The sequence below is a fragment of the Micrasema longulum genome, unplaced genomic scaffold (assembly GCF_059751315.1).
Source record: "Micrasema longulum isolate JH-2025_06_02 unplaced genomic scaffold, ASM5975131v1 h1tg001444l, whole genome shotgun sequence".
Lineage (NCBI taxonomy): Eukaryota > Metazoa > Arthropoda > Insecta > Trichoptera > Brachycentridae > Micrasema > Micrasema longulum.
Window position 1 is genome coordinate 263,739 of NW_028278630.1, and position 27,715 is coordinate 291,453.

Genomic DNA, 27,715 nt, shown 5'->3' on the forward strand with positions numbered 1-27,715 from the left:
AAAACTCAGTATTTTGCTGTTTTGGTCCCTAGTGAGGTGCCACGATTCGCATCCGTAGAGGAGAATAGGTGTTATGCAGGCGTTATATAGGCGGCATTTGGTTTTCACTGAGTATATATCCGATCTCCTGACAGCCTTTATATTGTTGATTGTGGCACCTGCTATTCCTAGCCGCACTCCCAGTTTTTTTTAAAGCTGCCATTTCCGTAACATATACTCCCAGGTATTTGAAACTCTCGACCCTTTTGATGACATGGTAAACCACTGTCAAAACAGTCAGGTGGTTTTAAGCTTCAATTCCTTTTCTGTTTAAGATGCTAGACTTTGCAATGTGCTACCTCTTCATATAAAAAATGCACCTTTTCTGGCTACCATTAAAAAAACGCCCGAAACACTCCCTTAGAACCCAACCCCTCTTTATTTTATTGCTTTTCTTTCCCTGGTCCTTTTTCTCTCTCTCCTAAACACATAAGCTGATTCCACATTTCTCACTCTTTAATGTGTATAACATAATGCTAGCCTTATCTCTCCATTAAAAAACAGCTGTTATTTTGAATTAATCTGATTTTTTCGTATATGTACATTTTTTTAAAAGAAAAAGAAACATTTGTGTTCTTATTATTTACCCCAAATATTTCGATTTTTAGGGCCATTTTCAACGAGTTGTAAAAAACTTACTATTAGAAAATGGGGATCAAGTTGGGTTAGAGTGGGGTTTGAACCCCGGACCTCTAAACCGTGAGCCCGTAACAGGACCACAACCCGATTCAGATGATATATTTAAATAAATATTTGGTTTTAAGTACAAATTTTTGACTAACTCATCTTTTGACCAGTCTGTTTTTCGGTTAGCTGGACGATGTTTCTTTTAGCAGTAAATCCAATAAAGTACTTATTTTTTGTACTTGAAGATTTAAATAAATAAACATTTTAAAAAAATAAAAGAAGTAATCTTATTGTATTCATTTATATTTCTCCTAAATATGAATTACACCTTCATGGTCATGACAATCATAATAATATGCTATACATCTTACGTAGAGAATACACAATCCGGAATTAAAATTCAATTTAGTCTTAATCATTAATTATAAATTGTGCAATTTTATACTGATAAATACGCATCACTAAATCTTTGTTGACCAATAACAATCAATAACCTGTAAACGATTTTCGGGTTTTCGGGTTTTACTGAAATTTTAGGTTTTTGTGATAAGTTTTGTCTTTTTTTCTGTTATTTTTGTGATTTTGTGACGATTCAGGTTTTTGTGTTAGTTATTCTACTGTACTGTGTGAAAATTATTTTTGAAGTTATAATGTTTTGTAATTTTACCCATCTTTAACAAAAGATTCTATTTATTTAAAAGCATAAACTTTAAATTTTAAATTTAATAGTGGTTGGACATAACACATATTTATGCTCACCTCGAAATACTTTTATAAAAATCGTCTGTAATTCTTATATGTTGATTTTATTTTATATTTGAATAACTGCTTATGTATCCTAAGCATTTTTATGACGTCCTTTCATCTTAAAAAAAAATGGGTTTAATTAATTTATGTAAATATTTTTGGTTGGTTTAGGGAAACACATTATTGTTTTTTTTAATATGATTAAAAAAAACAAATAAATGATTGTTTGTGGTCAAGAAAGATTACTTTTTTCAGCATTGATATTATTTTACAGAGTTATTTAATCCTTCAGTCAATTGTCTGATAGATGCAGAAAAATAAAAACATTTTTGTTTCTATTGAAAAAACAAAAAAGTATTTCTGCATCAATCAAATACTTATCAAATTTTCGACATTGATACTATCTACAGAAAAAAAATAAAAGTAAAAAGTTTTGTTAACATAGTGATAATTTAAAAAAATGTTTTGATACAATAGAAGCCTAATAACTGATTATAATTTATTTAAAACCAAAAATTTAACACAACTAAGAAATTAGTTTTAAGAAAGTTAAATAATTATTTTCGATTTTACCTTTATGTGAATGATATTTTTAACTAGGTTTTATTATCAAACTAAAAGGTCTTTTTAAAAGAAGCTTACGATTTATATTTTTTTAACTAAAATCAAGGCTTCTGATGTTCATAATAGCTAACTAATTAAAAATATAAGGTATATAACTATGGCTGAATTAAAAACAAAAAAATAACTAATATTGACTTTATACTAAATAAATCACACTTTTTTGTTTGGACAACAATTCACTATCCACCAAAAGTATTTGTACAAATTTAAACTAAATAAAAGAAACCTTATTCAAATTAATTCTATCATCAGTAGCAAAAAATAAAAAAAACGAGAAATAAGGGTGGAAAGTCTTGATTCCTAACAAAAAATAACAAAAAAAAAGCTAAATAAAATTTTAAGGAATGTTTTGTTTCTTATAATACCTAAAATAAAATTTGATAAAAACAGTTGATAAAAAAATGAACCGATATTATATTTTTTGCGATAACTTTTTCAAACGTGTAAAGAGAATAACGAAATCTAAAAAAAAAAAAAAGTAAAATACATACAAAATTAGTGATTTATTATGACAGCAAATATGTAATATATAACAGTTTTATTCACTACTGAAATTTAATGGCACTGTGACCAAATTAAATTAAGCTTAAATAATTAGTCATAAAATTATTTTGATATGAAAATGAAATGTACTTTTTCGTATTTTCTATTATTCTGTGAAAAATAAACCAGCTGTACAGTAATGAATGTAAAAAATATGTTTTTACAGTGCAACATAAAAAAATTGTTTCATAAACATGTGATCTTTCTCTGCTCTTTGGGAAAACTAAACAAAAAAAATGAGCGAAGCGTCGATTGAATCAAAAAGTCTTACTTGTAATAACTAAAAACTAAACAATAAAAAAATATTAAATATTTCACAAGTGTCCTAAATAATTATTATCATAGACATTTGTTTAATCGTAACTACTATACACAATATTAAGAAAAATGTAACAGTACACACATATTTAAAGAGGCTTTTGTCGTAATAAGTGTAAGGTGCTTTTTACATAAAAGTACACAACAGTTGTCATTTCCGTTACGTAAATAAACCAAAAGCAAATCCAAAATAAGTCTTGTTGTTAAAATATTATTTTTAGAAGAACATAGACTGCAACGATGATAAACACAGGAGATGATGAAGAAAAAATTAAACTAGTGAAGTGTCAGAAAGAATCCAACATGGTCGATGGTTCTTCACGCGAACGTTATGCATATTATCATTAATGAATAAGTTTAATTAGTTCGTTACAAAAATCTACACCCACACGATAACAGCCGCTATATTTAGTCAGTCTATATTTTAAAATTTTACTTTAGCCTTGCGTTATCATACATTAACATTGATAGACACCTCATGGAAAAATTCGACGACGAAAAACAAATGATCGACATTTTGGATTAATTAAAACTAGATCTTAGCACGCGACAACGTTGTCTTTTACATTTAACGTTCATAAAAAATTGACTGGTTCAATACGAAGATACTACCACGATTCGTATCGGAAAATATTAACAATTGACATAAAAAAACCAGTCGAAAAAAATACACTCATCGTCAAATTATTATAATCACAAAAAGCTCGCCAAAAAGTTTCCAATTTTAAAAATCACAATTGTTTTTTTCTTCACTCGATTCCTAGTTCGCGTCGGTTGTATAAAAGTACACTTGATTCGGTGAAACGTTTCACCAGCAGGTCCTCGTGATTGGAGGGAAGAAGTGTCCACGGGAGTTCAGGGCCTCCCTGGTGGTCCACTAGCACCAGCTCTCCTCTCCGGGAGCTTGGCTCTCATCCTCGTCAGAAGGAGCTTCTCCGTACATGTCCGCCAGCTTGCGGAAGCGCGGGCCGAAGGACGAAAGATAGTTGAATTTCAAGTCACCGTCGTCAGTGCCTAGAAAAAAGTAAACGAGCATTTAGGTTTAAAATCAACACTTCAAATGATTAGTAAAATGAAAAATAATACATTCAAGCTGAAGCTTAAATATTAAACTGTAGTATAAAATTGACAGATAACAATGAAGCATTAAAAAAATTATCACGATCTCAGAGAAGCATATTAAAGTAAACGAAATATTTTGACATATTGTAAACGAAGAAAAAAATAACGCTAAACAGTCTTCCTTAAAAGAGGTTTTTCTAATAAAAAAGTCTAAAATCAATTTAATATCATTTGATTTATTGAATCTGATTGAAATGTTATCGTTTTAAACTATGATTAACACAACACTGAATCCCGAATTTACCGAAGCTCTTGTTTTATGACCGTGGTTCAGATTTGAAGATGAGGGATACTATTAAATACAAAATAAAGCAATTCATCAACAATATTTTGAGTTTGTCCAAATGTTTGTAGACCCATGGAGTTGAATCCAGTCCTTGTCTTTAATTATAAAAAGTACTCTTTTTGTACACGCTTATATGACACGTAATTAATAGATGAATCATGTTATAATTGCATTGATATATTTTGATAATAAATTCTTAAAAATAGAAATATTGTATAATAATACATTTATGCTTATATAAATTTCCTCATAATATTTCAATCGTGTTTTAAAATTAAAATGAACAGCAACCTGTTATAATATTATTGATATTTTTTCGACAACAATTATCTAAATTTACAAAACTATAAGGCTTCATTAATTATCTCACAATACATACTTGTATGTCAATAAATACTTACTTTGTTATATTTTCCCCGAAATTTAAATATAAATACCTAAATTCCCCATTACCTATTAAACACTTAGCCTCACCCTTAACCATCGGTTTTTCCCTCAATTATGATTAATGTACATGCTATAGTTCATAAGATTATTTTTATTTTCTACTTAAGTACCTTGAATTATATAACTATATAAGGACATTCAATCCAAATAATCTTCACATTCGTTTGAAAATGCCCTAATAAGGCGAAACAATTGTCACGAAGTTTTTATTTTTATATGTTTATATTTGTAAAAATAAAATAAAGTGTTCAGTAGACTCAAATCAGTGTTTGATTTCTAATTATAAGTTTAAATATGGAGTTCTACAAAATAAACACCAAATCAAACAATAATAATTTTAGAATCTGGTAAAAAAGGGTTTGAACTTACAGCTGGCGAGTGAAGAGAGTGATCCTGACGTGTTGCCATCGCCTTCATAAGCATAATGTCTGACGTCATCGAAGGGGTTGGTATCGGGATCACGGTCTATAACGTGTTTCTTGTCATCCAGAAAACCAGATATGTCTGGTACTGAGGGGCCGTTCAATGGAGGAGCTGAAAAGAAAAAAATATATTTATGGTACAAAATTTATGCCACGTACTGTCGTTTTAACATTTTAAAACCAAGAAAATCGATACGAGGTATTTATAAAATAAATGCAAAGTTGGGTTTTTTTATTTACTCAAATATGTTTATGAAGAGACAAATTTCAGAAAATCGTAAAAAAACCATACAAAAAAATAGGAATCGAATTGTGGTAGAGTAGAGGACCTCTAATCCAGAGTCCGCAACACTACCACTTCCGGAAGAACAATCAGATTTTTGTGTCCGAAAGAAATGAAGAATACAATTGAAGGGTACACACGGCATAAACAGTCTAATGTGCAAGTAACGAATTTTACAGGAGACCAAAAAGAAGAATCAAAACCTTATTCGTGGATACTGGGTTAATATATTTGATAAAATATGTTTTCAATTATAAACGCAAGACACCCTTTATGTATTATCACAGAAAAAATGAACGAAAACGTCTTTTTTGAACGTCACATTTGACTTTTTTTGCCCTATGTATCGGTAGTCAGATGGCAGAAAAAAACACTTGTACTTTTGAAAATGTTCAGAATAGCTGAAAAGACCCTTATTCCATCTACAAACAAAAATATTTAAGTAGTGTAATTGCAGTTTTCAATAACTAACTACCTTTTTAAACAGTGGCGTCGTTTTTTTTGTCTTTGTGTATTTATTAACACTGTTAAAAAATAAAACAATCTAAAACATTACAAATGGTCCCTTCTGCCATCTAACTACCGATATCCGGGTTTCTTACTTAATATATTTTTTAAATAGTTCTCATTAATATTTTAAATAGGCTTCTGTGATGAAAAGTGGCTATTTTAATACGATTATAGACATTCACCAAGAAGTTGTGATTAAAAATCGTCGGCATTTAGTAAAACAGATGGAAAAAATATGATAACTAAATTTATTTTTTATAGTGGCAACATGTTAACGCCTAGGTGGTATTATATATTAATAGGACTGAATGTAGCTACATTATCTGGACATCTGGGCGTTCGTTTTCTAAACAGACAGTAATGTCAGAATTTAATTTGACCTCAAAATTAACTTATTTCTCTCTCATATTTTTAATCGGCTTTTAAGAAAAAAGTGCCAGGCTCAGAACGATTAAAAATTTAAATAAATTGTAGATGTGCGTATCGAGGGTATTAGACCCGTTGGTACAAACCGGTTTACTAACATCAAAACTTGAAGGTGGGGAGATCGGTAGTGTATTTTTGTAATAGCTATGGAGAATTTATCTTCAACTTTGACGTCATTATAAAGCTATATCACTTTAATGCGTGGATATGTGTACCGCGATGTACGCTTTCCCTTGACATACCGATATAACTACCCAAAACTTGAAGGTGGGGGGTCGGTAGGGTATATTCGTAATCACTAGAGAGAATTTATTTTCAACTATCCCCATCATAATCGCGGCCCTGGGGATGAATTCTGTACGCAAAAGCGCGCCTAGAAAACGCATTTTAACGCGTATTTATTTACTAAATTCACAGAGCGAGCTCTTCGCACGCAATTTTGTTTAGAATACCAGCCCTGGTGTGTTTTTTCAAACAATTCATTGTTGAGGTCAGGTAAGATGAGTTGTGAAATTAGTTTAATTACTTTATTTTGTTGTCTTTTATTCTTGTTAAGTCTTGATTCCTTGTTTTGTCTATCTGTATCCTTTTTTGTTTTGAATATTCCTTTTAATTAAACTCGTTCAGGAGAAAAAAATGGCATTGACATCGACAAAAACCTAAAAAATACGATGAATCTGTTTTAACCGTGTACCCTTCAATTATGTGTGTGAAATAAAACCAAAACCGCAGAGGAGTGATTAAGACTCGATGGCTTATTTTAGGTACAAAATCATTAAAACGGAAATTGAGTAGAGATTTGTCTCGTGATATATTTATAGAAAACATCTACATTATATCACTTCTTCACTTTTTTTTCAATATTCCCACTTAGCCTCTTTATCTAAGAGAGCTCTAACCTAACCTAACCTCTTTTACAACATGTCCTATCTCTTCGTTCTAGTAACGAGAGAACCCTTTAATACACATTCACCGTTCTAATTTTTGTTACCCCTTTCACAGTAGTAGCTGCTCGATTGTGGAATAATCGACACTAACGTCAGATCTGCCATTTTTTTAAAAACATTTGAATTAAGATTGAAATGTCACTATCTGAATATTTGAGTTTTTCATTTCGAATCATTTTTTTCTTTCCTATCTTCCCTCTTCTCTTCATATTATAGTGTAGATTTAAGTTGATTTTCATTTCAATAAAAAAATGGTATAGAGAAATTGCCTTAAGGCAATATGCCCACCCTTATACTCGCATGAATATAAAATGATAAATATATTTTTTAAATTAAAAAAGACGTAAGTATCAAAGTACCAAATATATGTTAAAGTTTACAGTCAACCTTTTGTTGTGGTGTCTGGTAGACATAATTATTTTGTAAATTCTCCAATCGCCAGACTACACCGGCTCGGAAACGAGTGTCGAGAAATTGATATGTTTAGTTTTCCACTATTCTGACGGCGATAAAATCAAAATAACTTAAATTATTTGAATGCTTTAAAAATCACTCTTTGTATTTTGCTTACTTCTCTTAAATAATACGAGTACCAATTGAAATTATTTTTTTTGCATAAAACTGTTATACACAAAACTCGTTTTATTATGTACCTACCTACGATTATGTAGTACTTTATGTTTTTTTATTTACATCTTTGAAGCACAGAGTAATTAAATTCGATATAAATAAATATTATTAAAACAAATTAGAGTATGCGGGAATGGAAGCGGGAAAGAGGTGTTTATTTCATATTTATTACATTAAAGGTGTTTTGCCAAAGAGAGATAGGGTGGTTTTAGTTGAATTTATGGTCAAGAAAAGATTGGATAACCAGTGCCTTTTGCACTATTGGGGGCGGATACATGGAAATAATTTTACCATGTAATTTATTTATGACACAAAATCTGGTAGCTTTCATTACAGGTTTTCTTATACACACAAAACTACAAAATCAAAATCAATCATTCCTGTGGCTTTCCGGCAAAGTGGTGTGACAGGCATTCCAATCTGTATTTCCTTTGGCGAGGGAATGTTCACAGGGCGGGGGAATCATATCTGGCCACCCCACTGGGGTTGGTTGGTTGGATATCTCAAACAAATACTACTCCTTGATAGCTCCCGCGCATTTATTTATATTTATTACAAGGAACCGCTTCCTGTAAAATGTTTCGGAGTTAAATGGAAATCAAGGATTACACTTTATGGTATTTAAAACAAAAGACAGAGATATTCAGTAAAATGGTCATGATTTTTTAATATTTTGAAGACGTTTAGACTTTTTTTTAAATACATCAATAGCAAAATGATGATTATTACTGGCCTCATGAGTCCATCTAGGGATGTGAAATATTGTGGTGATAATAAGCCTTAAGTAATCCACATTTCACGATGACCTTGCCAATAACTCGGAACCTTAGGAATTGTAAGCCAAATAATTGAAAAAAATACTTTTTTTACATTATTTAAAAACAAATAAGATATAATTATAGGCATATAAATAAATAATACACATATTTTTCCCATAAATTAAATAAATAATGTTTGTATTAATCATCTGAATATCTTACACTAGCTGATAATGCTTGAAATTTATTGCAATAGAGAGGGCAAATATTTTTGAGAAGGGAATACGGAAGTCTAGGCATTTACAGGGTTTTTTACCTGCCATTGGCTGGTTAAAGATAAAACTTTACACACTCTGTAACATTCACCATTCTGCCTATATTAAATTCAATTAAATTGGGTTGTGGAGCAGTTAGTGTTGCGTACTCACGGATCAGAGGTTCGAGGTTCGAACCCCACTCTACCCCAACTTTTTCTATTTTCTAATAGTGAATTATTTACAACTCGTTGAAAATGCCCCCAAAAAATGAAATATTTTGGTAAATCAAAAGAACGTAAATACTTTATTTTTAATGAAATAAAAATTAAATGGTGCACAAAAGAACTTCAATTTATTTTACTCAGTTGTAAAAATATTAAACCAAGTGAAAAAAAAAGTGAAACAAACACATTCGACGTACACCACGAAAATAATTCCTCTCTATTTTATTTTCTTTAGTAAGATTACTTGGGAGTAGCTATCGAGTCGAAAACACTCATCGTGGGTTCTGGTTCTATGTCACAGTATTGTTTAAAATTGCTTGAGCATTGACGATCATATTATTCAAAATAGCTTTTTTTCAGATTAGAGTGTTAGGCTTCTAAGCGGTCGACACTTTACAACGTGAAGCGGAATTACAGTCTTCGTGAATAAACAAAGGCATACACGTCTCGTACTTTTGAAATCTGTCTCATAAAGTATTCTTTATTCCCCGTAGTTTACCGGGGGAAATCAATCTGTAAATCTACCGACACGATCTTTATACCAAATCCGCTTACAACGTATTTCCAGGTTGTAGGAAATGTCAATTCGTATATGAAAAATCGCTTCCGAGACGTTGTTTTCCGTTGGATTGCCAAATAAAAATTTATACGAAACAATAAAACCAAAACAGGAAGAAAAAATATTATATTTGCGGTAGAAATGTGTATAACCCATTGCTGATAAAAATATAAGAGATTAAATGTTATTGAATATTTGTGCACACGTCCTAAAACATTTCAGCTGAAATAGTGCGATGACCGAAGAAAGCAAATCATCATGTTCTAAAGAATCCAATATAACATATAATGTCTTTACAAAATTCAAACTAAAGGTAAAATTAATAGTTATCAACCTCCTTAATTAAATGTTACTTTTTAACATTTGAATTGTGTTTAAGTTTTCTAAAATTAGCGAAATGTGTTTTTTTTGTTTTCTTTCTTTTTTTTAATGTTTTTTCTACAGTACTTGAAGTTCTTTTGTGAAGTAACTTTAAAACATTGGTTTTTTAATTTTCTTCACCATGTTATTTTATGTATGTGGGTGAATGTGTATGTGCGTGTGAGTGAAAAGTGCGTGTGCGTGTATATGTGTGTGTAATTATACATGCGTGCGCACGCATGCTCATTTGCATGCATATGTACATGCACTTATTTATAAAAAAATGTTTTATATACCTTCATTTATTTTTTGAAATATATGTGTACTTCAAATATTAATATAGTAATCCCACAGCGAGCACAAGAAGTTGCTTCTTTTTTGGTGTGGTATTCCATTTTGTTTTTTGTTTTTGTACTTTTGCTTTTATTATGTATTTCTTTTTGTTAACATGTTGTGACTTTATATTATAGTAAATAAAAATATATTAAAAAATAAAATAAAAAATGCAACTATAACAGTATTGTATATAAAATTGGGAGCATCGTTCTGCAGTACATTCACATCGTCCCTACCATGAAGAAATTAACTACAAAGGAACGTGGCCTATAAAGAGACTAAGTTAAGTTCAATCAGTCACACAGTTCCAGCATGTAGTTCAAGTGCAATCACGTAAACTCCTCATCTCTATATAATAAATAAAATAAATATATCACAACACGGTGTGATATATTTATTCAACATGCAATAAATACACGCATAGAACTACAACATCATCAAAAGAGAAACTTTTATGAAAACGTAGAGATCTTTGACTCGGAGTGTTACGTAGAGTAAATAAATTGACATAAATAATATTACTAAGGCTTTAAAGTATTTCCACCCTCTGCGATCGCAAAGCAAGTATTAATGATTCCCTTTAACCTTGGACCGGTTCAAGTGGCCAGAAGTAAGATTGTATGCTAATATTATTATTTTTCCACCCAACTTCCCTTATTCGGAGCGAGAAGGCTGAAATTTTACAGAATAAATCTTTTGTAGAATCACACAAAGGATTCAACTCGCGAAACAGGGAAAATGAGACGAAAATTTGAATTTACTATCTTAAAATACTTCGGTACTTACCATTTTAACGTTTTTAAGAAACTGCTTTTATTAATAACGAGCTGAACCTGGCAATGCTTTGCTATTGCTAGATTTTAGGTCTTACTAAATAGATTAAATGAACATAATCCAATGTTTGATATCAATTATTGTATTTAGTCCAAATTTGATATGTACGTTTACATTATTATTTTTGTGTTTTGGTTTAGATAAATTGTGAGGACAGAGAATTTTGATAAATATGTGTGCGCATTTTTTTAAAAACGAAACAATATAGGGACACGCTAATTGTAAATATCTATAATGTGTAAAACAGAGCTCTGCGGTGGTTTGCACATGTAGAGTAAGTGTACAAAGAAATAACGGCTAAAAATATATACAATGCAAATGTTCATGGATGCAGAAATAGAGGAAGACCGTGAAAGACATGGCATGACATAAAAACCATTGGTATAGGTATGAAAATCGACGAAGTTTTAAAATAAATATTTATTATTTTTAAAACATGATATGAAAACAATATCTAAATGTTATTTTCGATTGTATCTTTGAAACAATTATTTTTCGTGTATGACTTGATAAGGATTTAAAAATTGGGAGAGAACGTTTATTTATAGATAACCCTGTGTAACCTGCAGTACTTTGTAACAGTTTTATGTACAAGAGTACGAATGGTACTATATGCCTGCTTCTGTACATAAGGTCCTAATACATGGAGAAAATATTGTCAACATCACTCTTTACTACCATTGGGACAGCTTTCAGAAGATGCTCAAAAAGCAAGAAACAAGAAGATATTTTTTACGCTCTCTTGTACAGTTCAGATTCAAAAACTACCCTTACTCAAATGAAAGACAAAACCCCTACAATACATCACACACAAATAATACAATCACTAGATCCTCAACACAAAGACAACTTAAACAAATACAAACTAATACCACTTTTGGACAAAGGTATTTTGAGTATTATTCAATTAAAATCCTACCTACTTCCACTATCTATAAAAACTATTAGTAACGAGAAAATGTTTAAAAATACTATAAAAAAATGGATAGTGGAGCTAGGTAGAAGTAAAATGGATTGTCTCATTCGCCAAAACCAATATTGAATCAACTGCTCTACAAGTGTATACCTTATGTTGGGTTTTTGTTATTTTCATTGTGCGTTTTTGTAATATAAATAATATAGATGTATATTTATACCTAGTTTTTAAAACAGTCTGAATATTTTGTTAATTATCTCTATTTATTAAGTTAGTCTACTTTGTTTATTCTCAAATGTAAAAACATTTCAAAAAAGTATATTGTTAAGTTATTATTATTTATTTTTATTATTAATTATAGTTTGTAAGAGTAAAAATTGAATAAATAAATAAATATATTTCTAGCAAAGTATGTCTACATTACGCAAAATAATGGAATTAGAAGACTAGGCAAAAACACTTTTAAATACAGAATTATAAAAATCAAGATCTGCGTAGGACTAGTTTTGAAAATAGACAGATATTTAAAAAACACTCATGAAAGCTTCATTTTAAATACTGATTATTATTTTTATAATATTACGTATTTTAAAAACATTAATCCATGTGTTTTTCTAACATTACATAAAAAAAGTATTCTTTAAAGTGTATTTTATACTACATACTAGGGGAAGGCGGGGCTAGTTGTTACGGGGGCAAGTTCTTACATTCTAAATAACTCCTCCACCACTAGGTTCTGTGACGTACGTGTCGCACAACATGACTAGGTATCGTGTCTGCAATGCTCGAAGGAACAACACTCTTGCCGGTCGTGCGTAATTCAAATAAAATTGATTATAATGTGTTTTGTATCTGAAAGTAACTTTCGTTGATTGATTTTGAAGATTAATTGTTCACCAATTATAAGAGGTAAGTTGATTAAAAGTAAACTGGTAAAACTCTACATGTCTTTGCTTACATTCAGATAATATATCGAAATAATAACACTTCCCGTGTTTATGCTATAACAATTTGTTTTTATTTTGGGTCAGAGGGGCTAGTTGTTACAAAAATGGGAGGGCAAGTTGTTACTGTAACAACTAGCTCTACAACGTTTCCTTTTTAATTCAAATGGCACATTTATATACAATTATAAGACAATTTGTTACTATTGTTCGAGATTTTGTATAACAATGATTCGGACATATAAAAAAAAAATAGAGGTAAAATTTCCGAGGAGACCTACAAAAGAGCAGCTAAAGAAGTAACCGAAAAAATGTCTAATCGAAGAGCTGCCGAAGCATACAAAGTAAATTTTGTGACATTACATCGTTACATAAATCGTCAAGAGAATGGTCCAACAAACCTCCACAAATATTTTCTGTCAATCAGGAAAAATAGCTTACAGCATACATAAGCTTATGCTATTGAATCATTACATGTTATTATATTTATTCTACATATTATTGTTAACAATTACATGCATGTTTGATTTTTGTTTTAGTTCGTAACAACGTGCCCCCGCCTTGTAACAACTTGTCCCTGTGTGGGGCACATTGTTACAGTTTTAATATATTTTTTGAAATGCTATAATTATTTTCGTGGACTTTGTGTTAACACATGTAAATTGTTTTATTATATTTTAATGTATGTTCATTAAGAAATAATCAATATGATGAGAGTTGTCATATATTTGACTTTTTATTTTTTTGTAACAACGAGCCCCCCCTTCCCCTACTAATAAAATTGTAGACATGTTTTATGAATTTATATCCATTGAGTTATATTTCCTCTAAATTTTTTTGTCAATATTCTTATTGGTTTCCAAGTTATTGAATTTCAGGATGAAAATAAGCTGGTCGCCCCATTGTGCCACTTGATAATTACAGCGTGACCCTTTGGGGGAATTTCTAAGCAAAATAGAAAACTTTGTATTGCAATCAAAAGAGATAGAGTTAAATTTAAATATCTTACTTGGAAGGTCAGGCGCCTCGCGAAGGATAATTAACCAAAGCCGCGAAAACATTTGGTTTTCAACAAGGACTTAATTTGTTTCAGACTGAACTAAGGCGCCATCAAATGAAGTCGTTAATCCGAGATAGAACTTGTTCGTGAATAATTAAGCGTAGAAAACCTTTTAAATCGACCAGCGATACACCAAACATTTCTTATAAAACTTTTCTGACTGAAGAGAATTGTTAGAATTACGCTAATGACCTCTATTTCCCACCAGACCCCGATGTTCTCCGCCCCCGAAATTCATTTCGTTTGAACATCAAAGAATTTTTAAAATACAAAGTTGGCGTAAATGAAGGTAATGTCACGTTGTTACTTGAGCTCTGTTGTTTGGCATTAATTTTACAATTATAAAACGGCTGAGACAAAATTAAAATAATTCATAAATATAGAAAGTTTGAGAAGCAATTACCGCTGTGCGACGCCATCATTATTATCGCTTTGTGAAGTCCAGCTAACAATTCTGTCTCAATGTGCACAAATCCAAATGAGGTTTTGCACAATTGCGCTAAATAAAATTGGCAAACTTTGTACAAAGCTATTTGACCAGCTCAACTTTGATTAAGAAAATGTCGATAAAAAGAATGTACGTTAGTTAAATTTTAAAAATAAATCGTAAATTCAGGGTTTTGAATGACATTGAAATTATTTTTTATTAATGTCATTTTTTTATTTATTGATTATCGTAATTGTAGTTTAAACAAATTTAGCATATTTAATATATATATATATATATGATGTATACGTAGCAAGAGAATGATTTAGAAAAATATCATTATCTACTATAATAGTAAGTATTTATAAGGTACTAGCGGACCCGACAGACGTTATCCTGCCCGAACGTTAGCTTGCCTGCTATTAGCTTGAAAAAATACTTTTCATTGATAAGTGGGTAACTAGGTACTTATTGATGATTGAATTCCAAAACTAAAAATTATTTGTATTAAAATATTGAATATAAGTAGGTACCTAGGTACTTTGTAAACATTCAAATACAGATTGTTTTATTTGCAAAAAAAATATATCATCACAATTATTTAGTATTTGTATTCTCTCCGAATGCAACCCTGGTAGGTCGATGAATGAAACCTTTACGCTTCATACTTTTTTTAACAGATTTGATTGAAAATTTAAAGATTCATAAACATGCGCAGCGCAAAGCTCACTGTTATGCAAAAAAACGCACGTAAATCGGTTAAGCCATTTAAGAGGAGTTAAGTGACATCACACGTTTAGAAGAATTACACATATAAGGATTTGTTCACATAAAAAAAATAATACGTCTTATTTTAGTCCCACAGCGCGTCACAGTGTTCGCAGCGTTTCCGGATTAGAAATTTGAAGTTTGTTTCCTGCTTTCTGCTCTACCACAATATGATTCCTATTTTCTAATACTGTTATTAACAACTTTTAAGAAATGGCCACAACATAAACATTTTTGTGTTATTCCTAAAAACACAAATATTTTATGAAAAGGGGTAATTAGAAAATAATAAATAAATATTAACACTGTTCAGTCCTTCTCAGAATCTTAGAGGAAGACTCTTTAATTAGTGAGATCAATTACGTATGATAAAAAATAAAAGAGCTAAAAAATAATTAACACTGTAATTTTACTTACCATTACTATGTAGCATGTCTCTTTCCTTTTCTGGTGGATCGTACATCTGCCGGAGGACGTGGAGGTCATACCCTGCATCACCCTCGCCGCCACCTTCATCCTCGTAGTTGATGATGTTCTCCCGGATATCATCTAGTTCCTTCTCCGCCCAACCCTCGGAACGGCGCCGGTGCACCACCACGGCCAAGAGTAGTACTAAATAAAAATATTAATGTCAGCCAGTTTTATAGAGATTTTTTTCAATTTTCGAGACAAGGAGGTTGAGAAAAAAAATCTTAGTTTCTTTGATAAAAATAGCAAGAACTGGATTCAGTAGAGAAACATTTAAACGAGAAAGACCAGAAGCATTGGGTGTTAACTTAAGTTGTGTCTGCTTTTTTTTTTAATTAAAAAATCAGTACCAAAGGCAAAAAAAAGGCTTGTACGTCATTTGAAAGGAAATTTTCTGCTCTACATTTTCTGATCTAGATGTTGTATTTACTTTTGCGTTCCATATGTTTTATTTGATTACAAGCCTTCAAAATGGCATATCAATAAGACGAAAGTGAGCATTTTCGACACCTCCTTTGGTTCGCTTTCAATCGAGGAAAAAAAACATGATAAAGCTGCTCGTGATATTTGCGCAGTGTACGGTGAAGATAGTTGACTTATTTGTTGTTAAATAAAAAAGGAGAATACAATATTGACTAATTCGTTGTTATATTTTTTGTTGTGTACTCTTGTTCATTTGGAAAAAAATGGACACAACTAAGGTTAAAACAACCAAAAATCCATTAAATGAACTTGTTTTATTAATTGAATTAGCATTTACTTCGTAACTTTTTACTGTGGCTAGTGTCTCGGACTCACGGATCAAAGATCCGTGGTTCGAATCCCACTTTACCCCAACTCGATTTCCATTTTCTAATAGTGAGTTATTTACAACTCGTTGAAAATGGTCCTCAAAATTAAATATTTGGGTAAATCATAAGAACGCAAATATTTGTTTTATTTTTTTTTAATAAAAACCTTTTCACTTTAAATTATTATGGAAACAAAACTTTGTAATTAGTGTTACACAATTTTATTATTTTACAAGAACACTACTACAGTTTTGGGAGAGAACTCCACCCATTGACGGGTGATATAAACTTTAAACTCGTATTTATGGAAATATTTAAAAATCGTCATGACTACGAGTATATTGGAGAGACATAATCAATTACCTTTGCTTCGTTTCAATTATAAAAAAATCGTCAAGACCAGAAGAGAAGCAATCGAACGAGCTTTTTTTGAATACCAAGAGTATGTGAGCTTATTGACATCGAAACCTGGAGATACTGTCCAGACCAATAGAATAGTATAATCAAATAAGCTTATTTGTATGGAATAATTGAAAAAATATCAACACCAGAAAAGAAGTGGAGAAAAATATTTATTTTTAAATACCAGGAGTTCGTTAAAACAAACGATCAATTGCATTTATTTCAATAAATAAAAGAACTTCGTTTTTAACCACATTTTTTTTTCCACCGACCGGTTTCAGGGATAAACGAGTTTCTTTCTCAAGATAAACTCAGCTTTTATTATTATAATGAATAAACAATAAGTAAGTGCTTCAAATACAAAATTTGTATTTATTTCATTACAGGAATGGAAAAAATTGTCAAGATCAGGCGTATAATGAAATGAAAAAAACAAGCTATCTAATATTTTTGGAAAATTAATCTTTATTAAAAGACACTAGCTTAGGACCATATCCACAAGACGTGTTAGATAATAATAGAGGAGACGTGGAACAAACTAAAGGAGGCGCCCTTGCCGAAAATACCTCGAGTATTTATGTGATGATATGAGCTACAGATCATATGAAGACCTAAAGGGGGTAACGCAAGCCATACTAGAGCGGTAAAGGATATGCAGAGCTTTGCAGCAAACCAATTCATCTTAGAGGATTAAAATCAGAGAGAGAGAGAATATGAATTCCGAGACTAGGAGTAATAGTGAACAGAAACAATTAAATAAATAAATTTTATGGAAAACAATAAAATTTTCAGGACCATAATATTATTTATGTATATTACTATAATATTATTTATTACAATATTTGAGTTTGTCCAAATGTTCGTAGACAAAAGACTGGACTTCACCCCCTCGGGAGTCATTAAGATTAACAAATTACAACAGGAATGGAGAATACCTTAAATAAGGGAATATGGAAGTCTTGGCATTTACAGGGCTTATGACCTGTCATTGGCTGGTTTAAGTGGCCACTTTACACACTGTGTAACATTCACCATTTTGCCTATGTTTGAACATCCATATTTCTTCAATTGTTCCATTTGTTGATTTTAGTGAAGTTAAAGAGCTGAAACCTTTATTCTTGTAAAGAGATTCATCTGACTGAATTATTTCACATACTAGGCAACGCGTGAAAACAGTTTTTTCTATTTTTAAACTTCTTCTTGGATCGGTTGGTTTCATTAAAATATTTTTTTTAAGTAACATGTATTCTTGGCACATATATATAAGTTTTTTTATTTCTAACATTTGATTAGCTAGGCATTTATAATTAAGTGGTTTTAGTTTTTCTTTTTTATGTTATTGTTTTATTAGTATAGGACTACTTACGCTCTAAAGATACAAAATCTCCACCTTAGAACAGGCTGTGCTATGTTAGATGGAGACTATCATAAACAGAGAACACTCCGTTTTCATTTTACATTAATTGGTTTCATATAGATTCCCCGTTATAAGGTATGTATATTATTTTTTTGCAATAAATGTATAAATAAATAAAATAAATAATGACGCAAAGAACAGGAAATTTTACGCTGTTTTGATTTGATCAAAATATGTAGGTAAGGTAAAAATTTATTATGGTTAATTCGACTAAAAAAAGGTTTATTTAAACAAACAAAGAAACATTCAAAACACGATCAATATGTACACTTTTCGTCAGCTAAAGTTTCCTTTGGGTGGTACAAAAAATGGTATCTACTTCAAACAACCTATGGACTTATTCCGCACGATCGCGACTTATATATTTATAATGTAACGTTGCCCATTACGCGCTAGGCTCGTACGCCGCGCCGCGCCTCACCAGAGAGAACTTGTGCAAACAGCGACTACTGATTCTTTATTAAATAAGGATAAGGGCTTGAAAGCTTCCCAATAGAGCGATGGAGTACTAGAGTCAATGTTTATTTTATATTCTTATGTAAACACTAAAATAGATAACAATATAAGACAGATTAACTGTAAAAGCTAAGCAACTCTAAAAATAACACAGTTTTATAAAATAACAATCTTCATTCAGTATCCCTTATTGCAAATCCAGACTCGCGCAAAGACTAATTTTTCATAGCTCCAAAACTGTTCAACGCATTTCATAAGGATAATGTCATAGAGATTTATTATTTGAATATGTTTCCATTTAAAATTATGGATAATGTGTAGATTAGTCAATTCATCACACGACTTGGAATTCTTTGGGATAGATCTTCCGGCTTTTCGTAGATCTCTTCGCGACTAAACAGTGTGGGATGAAGTTGGATTGGCATGGTTTAGCCCAAAGTCTTAGGTCTTCCGTTTTTATGAATATATTGTCTACAATTAACTAAATAGTTTTATGTTCTTTTTGTTCAGTTTCTTGCATTTATGTTTCTTCGTGTAATTGGCTTAGGCCGTATATATAATAAATAAATAAAAAAAGCAACTTAGAACAGCTTCTTTTTTTAGTGAATAGCATACACTTATTTTTATTGACAAACATGTGTTCAACATTAGCTTTAATTTTTTTTTTACATCTATCGATTCTTCTAGTAGCCTTTATTGATATTTAAAATAAAATGTATACCCGCACACAGGCCACGCCTTTGTGGGATATTTTTTTGTGTTTATGTAATGTGTAAGTGTATTCTGTAATTATAACTAGCAAAATATTGTAAAACCCACAAAAAAAAACTATTTTTATCTTAATGACACGCTTCAATTGTTCGATTTAATAATGATATCTGTTGAATTATTTCATCTAATAAGAGTTTAAAATTTAATATGTCTACTTCTAAACAAAATTCTTAACAGGAATTCTTCATGATTTTATTACATGCAGGTACACATACACGTAAAATAATGTATGGTAATAAAGGCGCCAAATAACAATTTGTAAAAATTCTTTCAACTTCCCAGTCATTAAAGATAATACACAGCATTTTGTTGAAAAAAATTAAGCTCCCAAAATTGAATTTTATACACGCTACAATACGTACTCATATGAAAAGGGTTCTTTCTCTTGTATTTGGGCTCTTGACATAGTCTACTTTCTCCTTGATATACATACGTGAGAAAATAATTGAAGTGGTACGTATCACGCAATGTGAGGGAAAAGTTTCCATTTGGAAAAATAACAACTTCGTATTTTTCACTCTGTCGCAAAACTTGCGAACTTGGGAATCACAACGGTGATTCAATAATATTCCTTATAGGTTCACGCATAAAGCTCGTGAAGGGAACCGAAACGATAATGCCCTTAACGGAGGAAACATAAAAGTATAATATAACTGACTTTCTCGATGAACTAAAACAACATATTCCGGAAGAATAAACAAATGGAAAATCGATATGCTAATAATCTACGCTGGCCGGTTCGGTCGGGATGGATAGTAAAACTTCTGGAAACCTCGCAAAACCTATTAACTGTCAGTCCATAAAGGCAAATGATCAACTCCCGGAAGAAAAAATACAATAAAATGTTTCCAAAGAGAAGAATTAATGGTTTAATTTTTAAAACGTTGGAAGTAACGTAAAAAAACGAAAAAACAAAAAACCTTTTTTTATTGTTCCTCGCATTATGTTAAAAGTATTCCAAACGTTTCTAGATCGATTTGCAAAACATATTTTAAATGTTTTAATGGAAATCGAGGAATACTTTTTGTCATCGTTTTGGTTTCAAACTACAGTGCCCGCGATGTTTGTAAGAATAAGTGTTCCCAGCCACAAAGGAAATAATAAATGAAGAGTCGATGGTAACGTCACCAGTTCGTGCCCGTAATTGAACAGAGCTTGAATAATACATAAACCAAAAGATATGCACAGTATCTATTAAACAAGAGTTAGATTTTTAGTGAGGAATAAACTTACTCAGTAAAACCAGGATACATATGAAGATAGCCACCAAAAAGTTGGTGTCGATGCCGAAGGATACCGCTTTGGCCATACTCAGCTGACAGCCTAGATCAGCATTTTTAGCATCACTTGGCAGTCCCAGGTGGTAAGTCTAACAAAAAAAATATGAATTACACACTTGAATATTTATGCACTTAAGTAAAAAAAGGTAGGGTGGGATATTTACTTCTTCATTGAAAGTCAAGTTACTAATGCAACCAGAGAATCCAATATCAGTAGGAATATGAGTCCATCCAAATGATCTTCCTAAATTTAGGAGATTGATATTCGCACCTCCTACTTGAAGCGGTCCATTTACTGAAATAAAGCAAAATACAACATTTATCACGCATAATTTAAAAACGTATCCGTAAGAGATTCGTAGAATATTAATTTAACTCACCATTTAAAAATTCGTTTGGTCCAGTAGGCGCTGCAAGGTTCATGCAAGTGGACATCTTACATCTGTCAACAAACATCTCGATACTTGTCTTCAACAAGACGATTTCGATCAAATGAGGTTGACCATCATTTACTTTGATGTGTTTATGTTCGATTCTAGTCGTTCCTGAACCATAATTGACGAGCAATACTGGATTTCCATTGCTTAACTCCAAGGACAAGAAATCTAAAAGTTCATAAAAAATATATTTAATTTTCTTTCTAATATTTAACTACAAATACGCACTTTTAAGTAATGGGTTAATTTACCTTGAACGTGAAGAAGAGGATTGTGCCGCAATGGACCGGCGTAAAAGATAAGTCCATTATCTTGGACTGTAGCAATAGTTACTGATAAGCGGCCTTCTGCACAAGCTCTTGGTGAGTGGTAAAGAGCCCATCCGTCGCCATGGAAGCCCACAGAGGTTTGTTCACAGCGAGGACCATACAATCCTGGAGGGCACTCGCATCTATCCGAGAATCGAGTACCTAAAATAGAAGGTACATTAGATGCTGCACTAAAATATTTGTTCACTGTAGTTACATTTTTTATTGATATATACCTCCATTGTAGCATACGAGGGGTTCAGTTATGTCACAGGTACATTCAGGGCTGACTTTTGCGGAAACTCCAATAAAACTTGTCTTGTTTGTATAAACAGATAATGGCACACGAGAAGTAACCAAAACGTTTCGACAAGAGTCTTCGCAGTGAACTTTCTCCATTATGCATTCATCTATACTGATCATGTGGATTTTTAGGCCAAGCAAGGCTTCCAGCTACAAAAAAAGCAAGTAAATAAGTTAAACATTAAACATGATTTAAAAAAATATTATTTGAGGTAGTTAAGTAAGTCAAAATATTTCAGTAAGCACGAACCTCGTCCATATGCGCTGAAGTCAGAGAGTTCATCTTTTCAGCAGGATAGTATGGTGATCCATGGGCAGAGAATCTAACGTCGAGGAAGGATTCATTCACAGTTGGCTTATTATAGACGGTGAATACATCCACGTTTTCTAAGCTGGCGTTAAGGATCACAGAGAGCCTTTGCTGAAGAATGTCTTTCTTGCTTAGACCCTAAAAGCAAATGATTCATTTTAATGTAGAATAGTAAAAAAAAAATAACGTTTTTTTGGACTCGATTGAACCAAAATAAAAAGAAATAAAAAGAGAGAAAAGCACTTCGCGAATAAACTTAAAAGTTAACTCACGATGGTAAAAATATTTTAAGGTGTAATAAAAAAATATTAAAAAGGGTTTTTATCTGCTTGTATGGAAGAAATGAAATTCGAGGTAGACGTAAAACTAATGGAGCGAATGATAAAATGTACGTATATATTCTCGCTCCCGTGTGCGTTTCCGGAACTCGAATAAACGAGAGCCGTGATTTTCTTACTAAACACACCACAACAAGTGCAAGAGGATCAACGTCGGAGAAATATCTCAAACATTTCCCATGGTTTATTTTGACAAAGGGGAGGTTGACAGGAATATGCGATCGCTCCAGTGGAATTTCCGCTCCGAGGCTTTCCCGTCACTGCGGAAAGGAATCGATCACGACCACACCTCCCTTATTTATACGACTTATTACGGGAATAAAAAGGGACACTGTGTACTACACCGAAAAGAGGTATACACCAAGAAAAAGACTCGCGGGCGAAAAACTGAAAACAAGAAAACGTTAACCGGCGCACCGTTCGCCATGTGAAACGAGGGAGAACTTTTCCGTGAGTAATTTTAAAAGTATTATTTTTTAAAGCGCATTCAAACAACTGGCATTCATATTCTTCGCTCAATAAGATACGCAAACGTTGTGCAAAATCAATATAAAATATTTGATAAACTTTAATTTTTTTTCAGTGAATAAATAATGTGAGCGTATGGCTCCTCCCACGCACGAACAAAACGTTTTCATCTTGAGTCAATTCAATGATATGTACTTCATTGCAGATTATTATTTTCTTTTGTCTATTTTAAATTAGTTTACCATCAGAGGCGATGGTGATTTAAATGAATTATGGAAAACTTTGACTAGCAAAATAGTATGGAAGCGATATTTTTATATGGAATTAGTGCAAGTTTTGCTTGGTATGCAAATCAAACAGAGCTTGCCAAGCGACAAAAAGCAGAAATTAACTTAGTCAAAAAATAAACAATCATTAAATATTGATGAGCAAAATAAAAGCGACGCATCAAAACTAATTAAAGAAATAGAAAAATATTTTTCCCGGTTAATTTGTTATTGTTAAAATTTTCATACATAATAAATAAAGTTTAAAAAAATATATTTTTTTATTTCTTACTTTGTGTTGAACAGTTATGAAGTCTTCTGCGGTACCATTAATAAAACGTATGGATCCAGATTTTTCAACAGCTTCTTGCGGAATTTCTTTTACGGTTACATTAACAGTAGCTTCAACCCAGTGGAACGGAATTAATGGCTCATTAACCTCGGTCACCTACAAACAATAATATGATTAGTTTATTTTAAGAAACGCTTTTTGATACCTTGAATTGATCGGGAATTCGATGAATGGTGTCAATACAAATTGATAACCTGCGTGGAAAGAAAGGAAAACAAATTGTGTATTATCATCAATCGAACCACAATTAAAAATTTGGATAAAACATGATAAATATTTCAAGGGAACAAAGTGGGGTTACATTATTTAAAAGCTATTTGCGGTTATTCTACTCTCAAATAGCGAAACTTTTAAGAGTATTCCGAGAAGAGAATATATTTCAAATGAATGAGTTCGTTGAAGTGACTACTGAAATATGATTTATTACAGAATTATACATAACTTTACATTATTTAAAGCCATTTTATTACGCAAAATCTGGATATTTTCAAACAAAACAAATCAAAAGTACTGTTTAATTATTAAAATTTAATTATGAAAGCATAAACAAAGATTTTTTTCAATAAAATGTAGTAGTGGTAATAAAATAATGCAATACCCAGACATAAGAAAATTCATATACATATTATTGATTTGGTATTCGCGAAGTGTCGATCTTCGCCAATTTGGTCAAGCACTTCATTTATTACAATATTTGAGTTTGTCCAAATGTTTGCAGACAAAATACTGGATTTCACCCCCTCAAGAGTCATTAAGGTTAACAAATTACAACAGGGATGGAGAAAAGTATACAATAATAAAGGTTTCAGCTCTTTAACTTCATTAAAATCAACAAATGGAAGAATTTAATAAATATGGATGTTCAAACATAGGCAAAATGGTGAATGTTACACAGTATGTAAAGTGGCCTCTTAAACCGGCCAATGACAGGTTATAAGCCCTGTAAATGCCTAGACTCCATATTACCTTTTTAAAGGTATTCTCCATCCCTGTTGTAATTTGTTACACTTCATTTATCGTTAGTCATTATTGTTTTTTTTTAACATTTTAGTACAAATACTTACGTTGAATCTTAACAAATAAGTATCATTGGGAGTTCCTTCACTCATTGTAATCATGCCGGTTCCACTTTGGACGTCAAAATGTGGACTTTTCTCACTGAAGGACAGCCACCTGAACTGCTTATCAGGCAAATCCCAATCGTCAGGATCTGTCACATAAACTCTTCCGATTTCAGTAGCTGGGGCTTCACCCTATGAAAAAAAAATATATCAATACAAATTCTTTAATACAACATGAAGAATCTTGAAACAATTAACTAGGCATCGAACGAAATAAACATTCACGCAATTTAACCGTAGGAGTAGGCAGAAGATTAACCGTCACGAAACGCAGTCTTCGCATACAGACCTCGCTTCCTATACAATTATACGTCTTCTCATACACGCACGCCAATCATTCCGACTTTTGACATGTTCATCATCATGATTTGATCATGCCATGTTTTTCTCGGTCTTCCTCATTCAGCATCCGTCAACATAAGAATCGGTAATATTTTTAGTCAATTTTTCGTTGGCTATTCGCTCTAACCGAACCAATGCACCACTTTTTTCTTGATTTCCTTATATTATTTTTAAAATTCATAATTTCAAACTGCATATTCCTGTATAACAAATTAACTATATGTCTTAGTTATTTTTTTTCAATTTACCTACTCTATAGAGTATCGCAAGACAATAATTGACCTAATATTTTTATATAACCTATTTATTCTAAATTCGATTGTTGCGAACTCCTGGATTTAATAAATATTAATATACCAACACGTAGAACAAGACAAAATGCTCCTTATTATTGTCACTGTATACCGCGTATACACAGACTAGGAAATGAATGTACCTCTCATATCGACATTTTTAACTCAAGTCTCTGTGAATTCAAATCATCGCTTTATAAATATTTTATTATGTTCTATGGAAACAATTAACGAATTATTTGCAAAAGCTACTTATGCTAATGATCTGGTGTTAACTAATTTTATGATTATATAATACCGACGTTTCTATATCTTTTGTATGCACGCGTACATACATGTATATATATATTTCTTGTTATCTTTATTTTTCTTTTTATACCCGTTATAATATTGTTTTTTTTATTTTTTGTGTATCTAACTAGCTTATATTGTTTTCTTTTGTATTGTAAAAGGCACTTGAGCCGTATAATAAATAAATAAATAATGCACAGATTGTACACCTATCGCACATCGCTTAAGCTACTACTTTTAAAGCCAAACTTAGGTTCTTATAATTTGGCTAAATATGTAATCGGAACCCCACTGTTCATTAACTTTTACAATTCAGCCTATTCCTAATTTTTCAATCGATTCTGTTGATGTTTATTAAGTAAAAAAGATAAATTGTATCTACTTAGAGAACGATTAAAAAATATTTTCGTTTTTTAAAATTTTATTTGATCAGGTTTTAACAATATTTTTATACGTCAAAGCGGATAAATTTCTTAGAAGGTTACATCTAGTAATTGTCTCTAAAAGTTTAGACATATTCAAAATATCGTTCATTCAAAATAATTTAATAAAACTTTATGAAGAGCGAAAAACGTCTAGACATATTATTTATAAAATGACATTATGGAAATTTTATGGGAGGGTATAAGTTACCGTTGAATGGGGCGGGGTGTAGGTGTCTCTAAACTTAAATAGAAAATCGTTTTTACGATTTTAACGAAAACTATTAAAACTTATTTAACAAAACACGTTTTTTAATTCTACAACGTTTTTTACTAAAATATTTCATAATATACTTATTTAAATTGCCCTACTTGACGTAAAATGAAACGCGTCAAAGTGCCAAAAAATGCAACGGCGAATTGGTAGACAATTTTAAAAAGGGGTACTTTCTTATGGTATCGGGAATATATAAGAAAACTTTCTTCTAATTAATCAGTTATTTTGTCTATATAATATATCAACAGGTTATAAAAACATTAAAAAGTAACACATGTTGACAAAACAGATCAAATGTAGACAAGCACAAATCAACTTTCCTAGGTATTTAGGTGACATTAAATTGGAAATTATTTTTTCGTAATTTTTAAATCAATGTGTAATTTTGAAAGGTCTACCTAATAATATGGATGATTGGTATTGTCGATTGATATTATAATAGAGTAGGTAATAAATGTACAATATACAGTCATGCTATATCATGCTATGGTTGTGCCAGAGTCGTGCTATGTTTATGATATAGTCATGTCGTAATACTGGATATTACTGGAGTAAATAATACTAATTACATAGAAAAGACACTCGAGAGGAGTTTTGAAATGCAATAAAATTTTTGTATCGTTACTATGCTCAAAAATAAAATTAATCGTGGTAAAGTAGAAAAAAGCGTTCTTATTTTATGATAGTCCACCTTTTTTCTGAAAAAATAGGTAAATGATTTTACCAGCCAATAACTTCAATACAACAATAACTTTTTTCAGACAGGTAGGTACGAGTATGTACATAAATGAATCTCGATATCGCACACTATTTCGCTTCATATAAACTAGACGCCATCAATTCACTTTAGACATTTTGAACGATGGCGTCATGGAAGTATTCCAGGATAATCAATCCGCTTGACAAATGCACGTTTAAGTGGTCTGACTAATTCATGCGTTTACTAATGATTGCATCCTAAAGAAAAAATATTTATTTGTGATACTTTATTGCATTCATTCGCTCATTGTAGCGCTACAGTGAAGTTTATATTTGAGTTTAGAGTGTTTATTTTTAATCAGAAAAACTAAAATTTCTTTGAGAGGTTACTATAGTTTTTCTAATATTTTATTTTGAAACATGAAAGGAGCTTTTAGTATAAAAAACAAAATACAAATTTGATCATTTCATAGTGCATTTTTTTTTATT

General features: G+C 31.3%; 1 protein-coding gene across 1 annotated transcript in view; it reads right to left on the reverse strand.

The window, feature by feature from the left end:
• Positions 1 to 2,523: 2,523 nt before the first annotated feature.
• Positions 2,524 to 27,715, reverse strand: part of shg (DE-cadherin) — a 91,681-nt gene continuing 66,489 nt past the window's right edge. The window contains exons 13-23 of the mRNA XM_088235802.1: positions 24,846 to 25,034; positions 23,722 to 23,877; positions 22,298 to 22,495; positions 21,981 to 22,197; positions 21,688 to 21,906; positions 21,380 to 21,604; positions 21,164 to 21,294; positions 20,953 to 21,088; positions 15,832 to 16,026; positions 5,123 to 5,287; positions 2,524 to 3,912 (exon numbers count right to left, since the gene is read on the reverse strand). Coding sequence (XP_088091928.1) covers positions 3,776 to 3,912; positions 5,123 to 5,287; positions 15,832 to 16,026; positions 20,953 to 21,088; positions 21,164 to 21,294; positions 21,380 to 21,604; positions 21,688 to 21,906; positions 21,981 to 22,197; positions 22,298 to 22,495; positions 23,722 to 23,877; positions 24,846 to 25,034 — 1,968 coding nt within the window. The 3' untranslated portion in view covers positions 2,524 to 3,775. The remainder of the gene's footprint in view (positions 3,913 to 5,122; positions 5,288 to 15,831; positions 16,027 to 20,952; positions 21,089 to 21,163; positions 21,295 to 21,379; positions 21,605 to 21,687; positions 21,907 to 21,980; positions 22,198 to 22,297; positions 22,496 to 23,721; positions 23,878 to 24,845; positions 25,035 to 27,715) is intronic.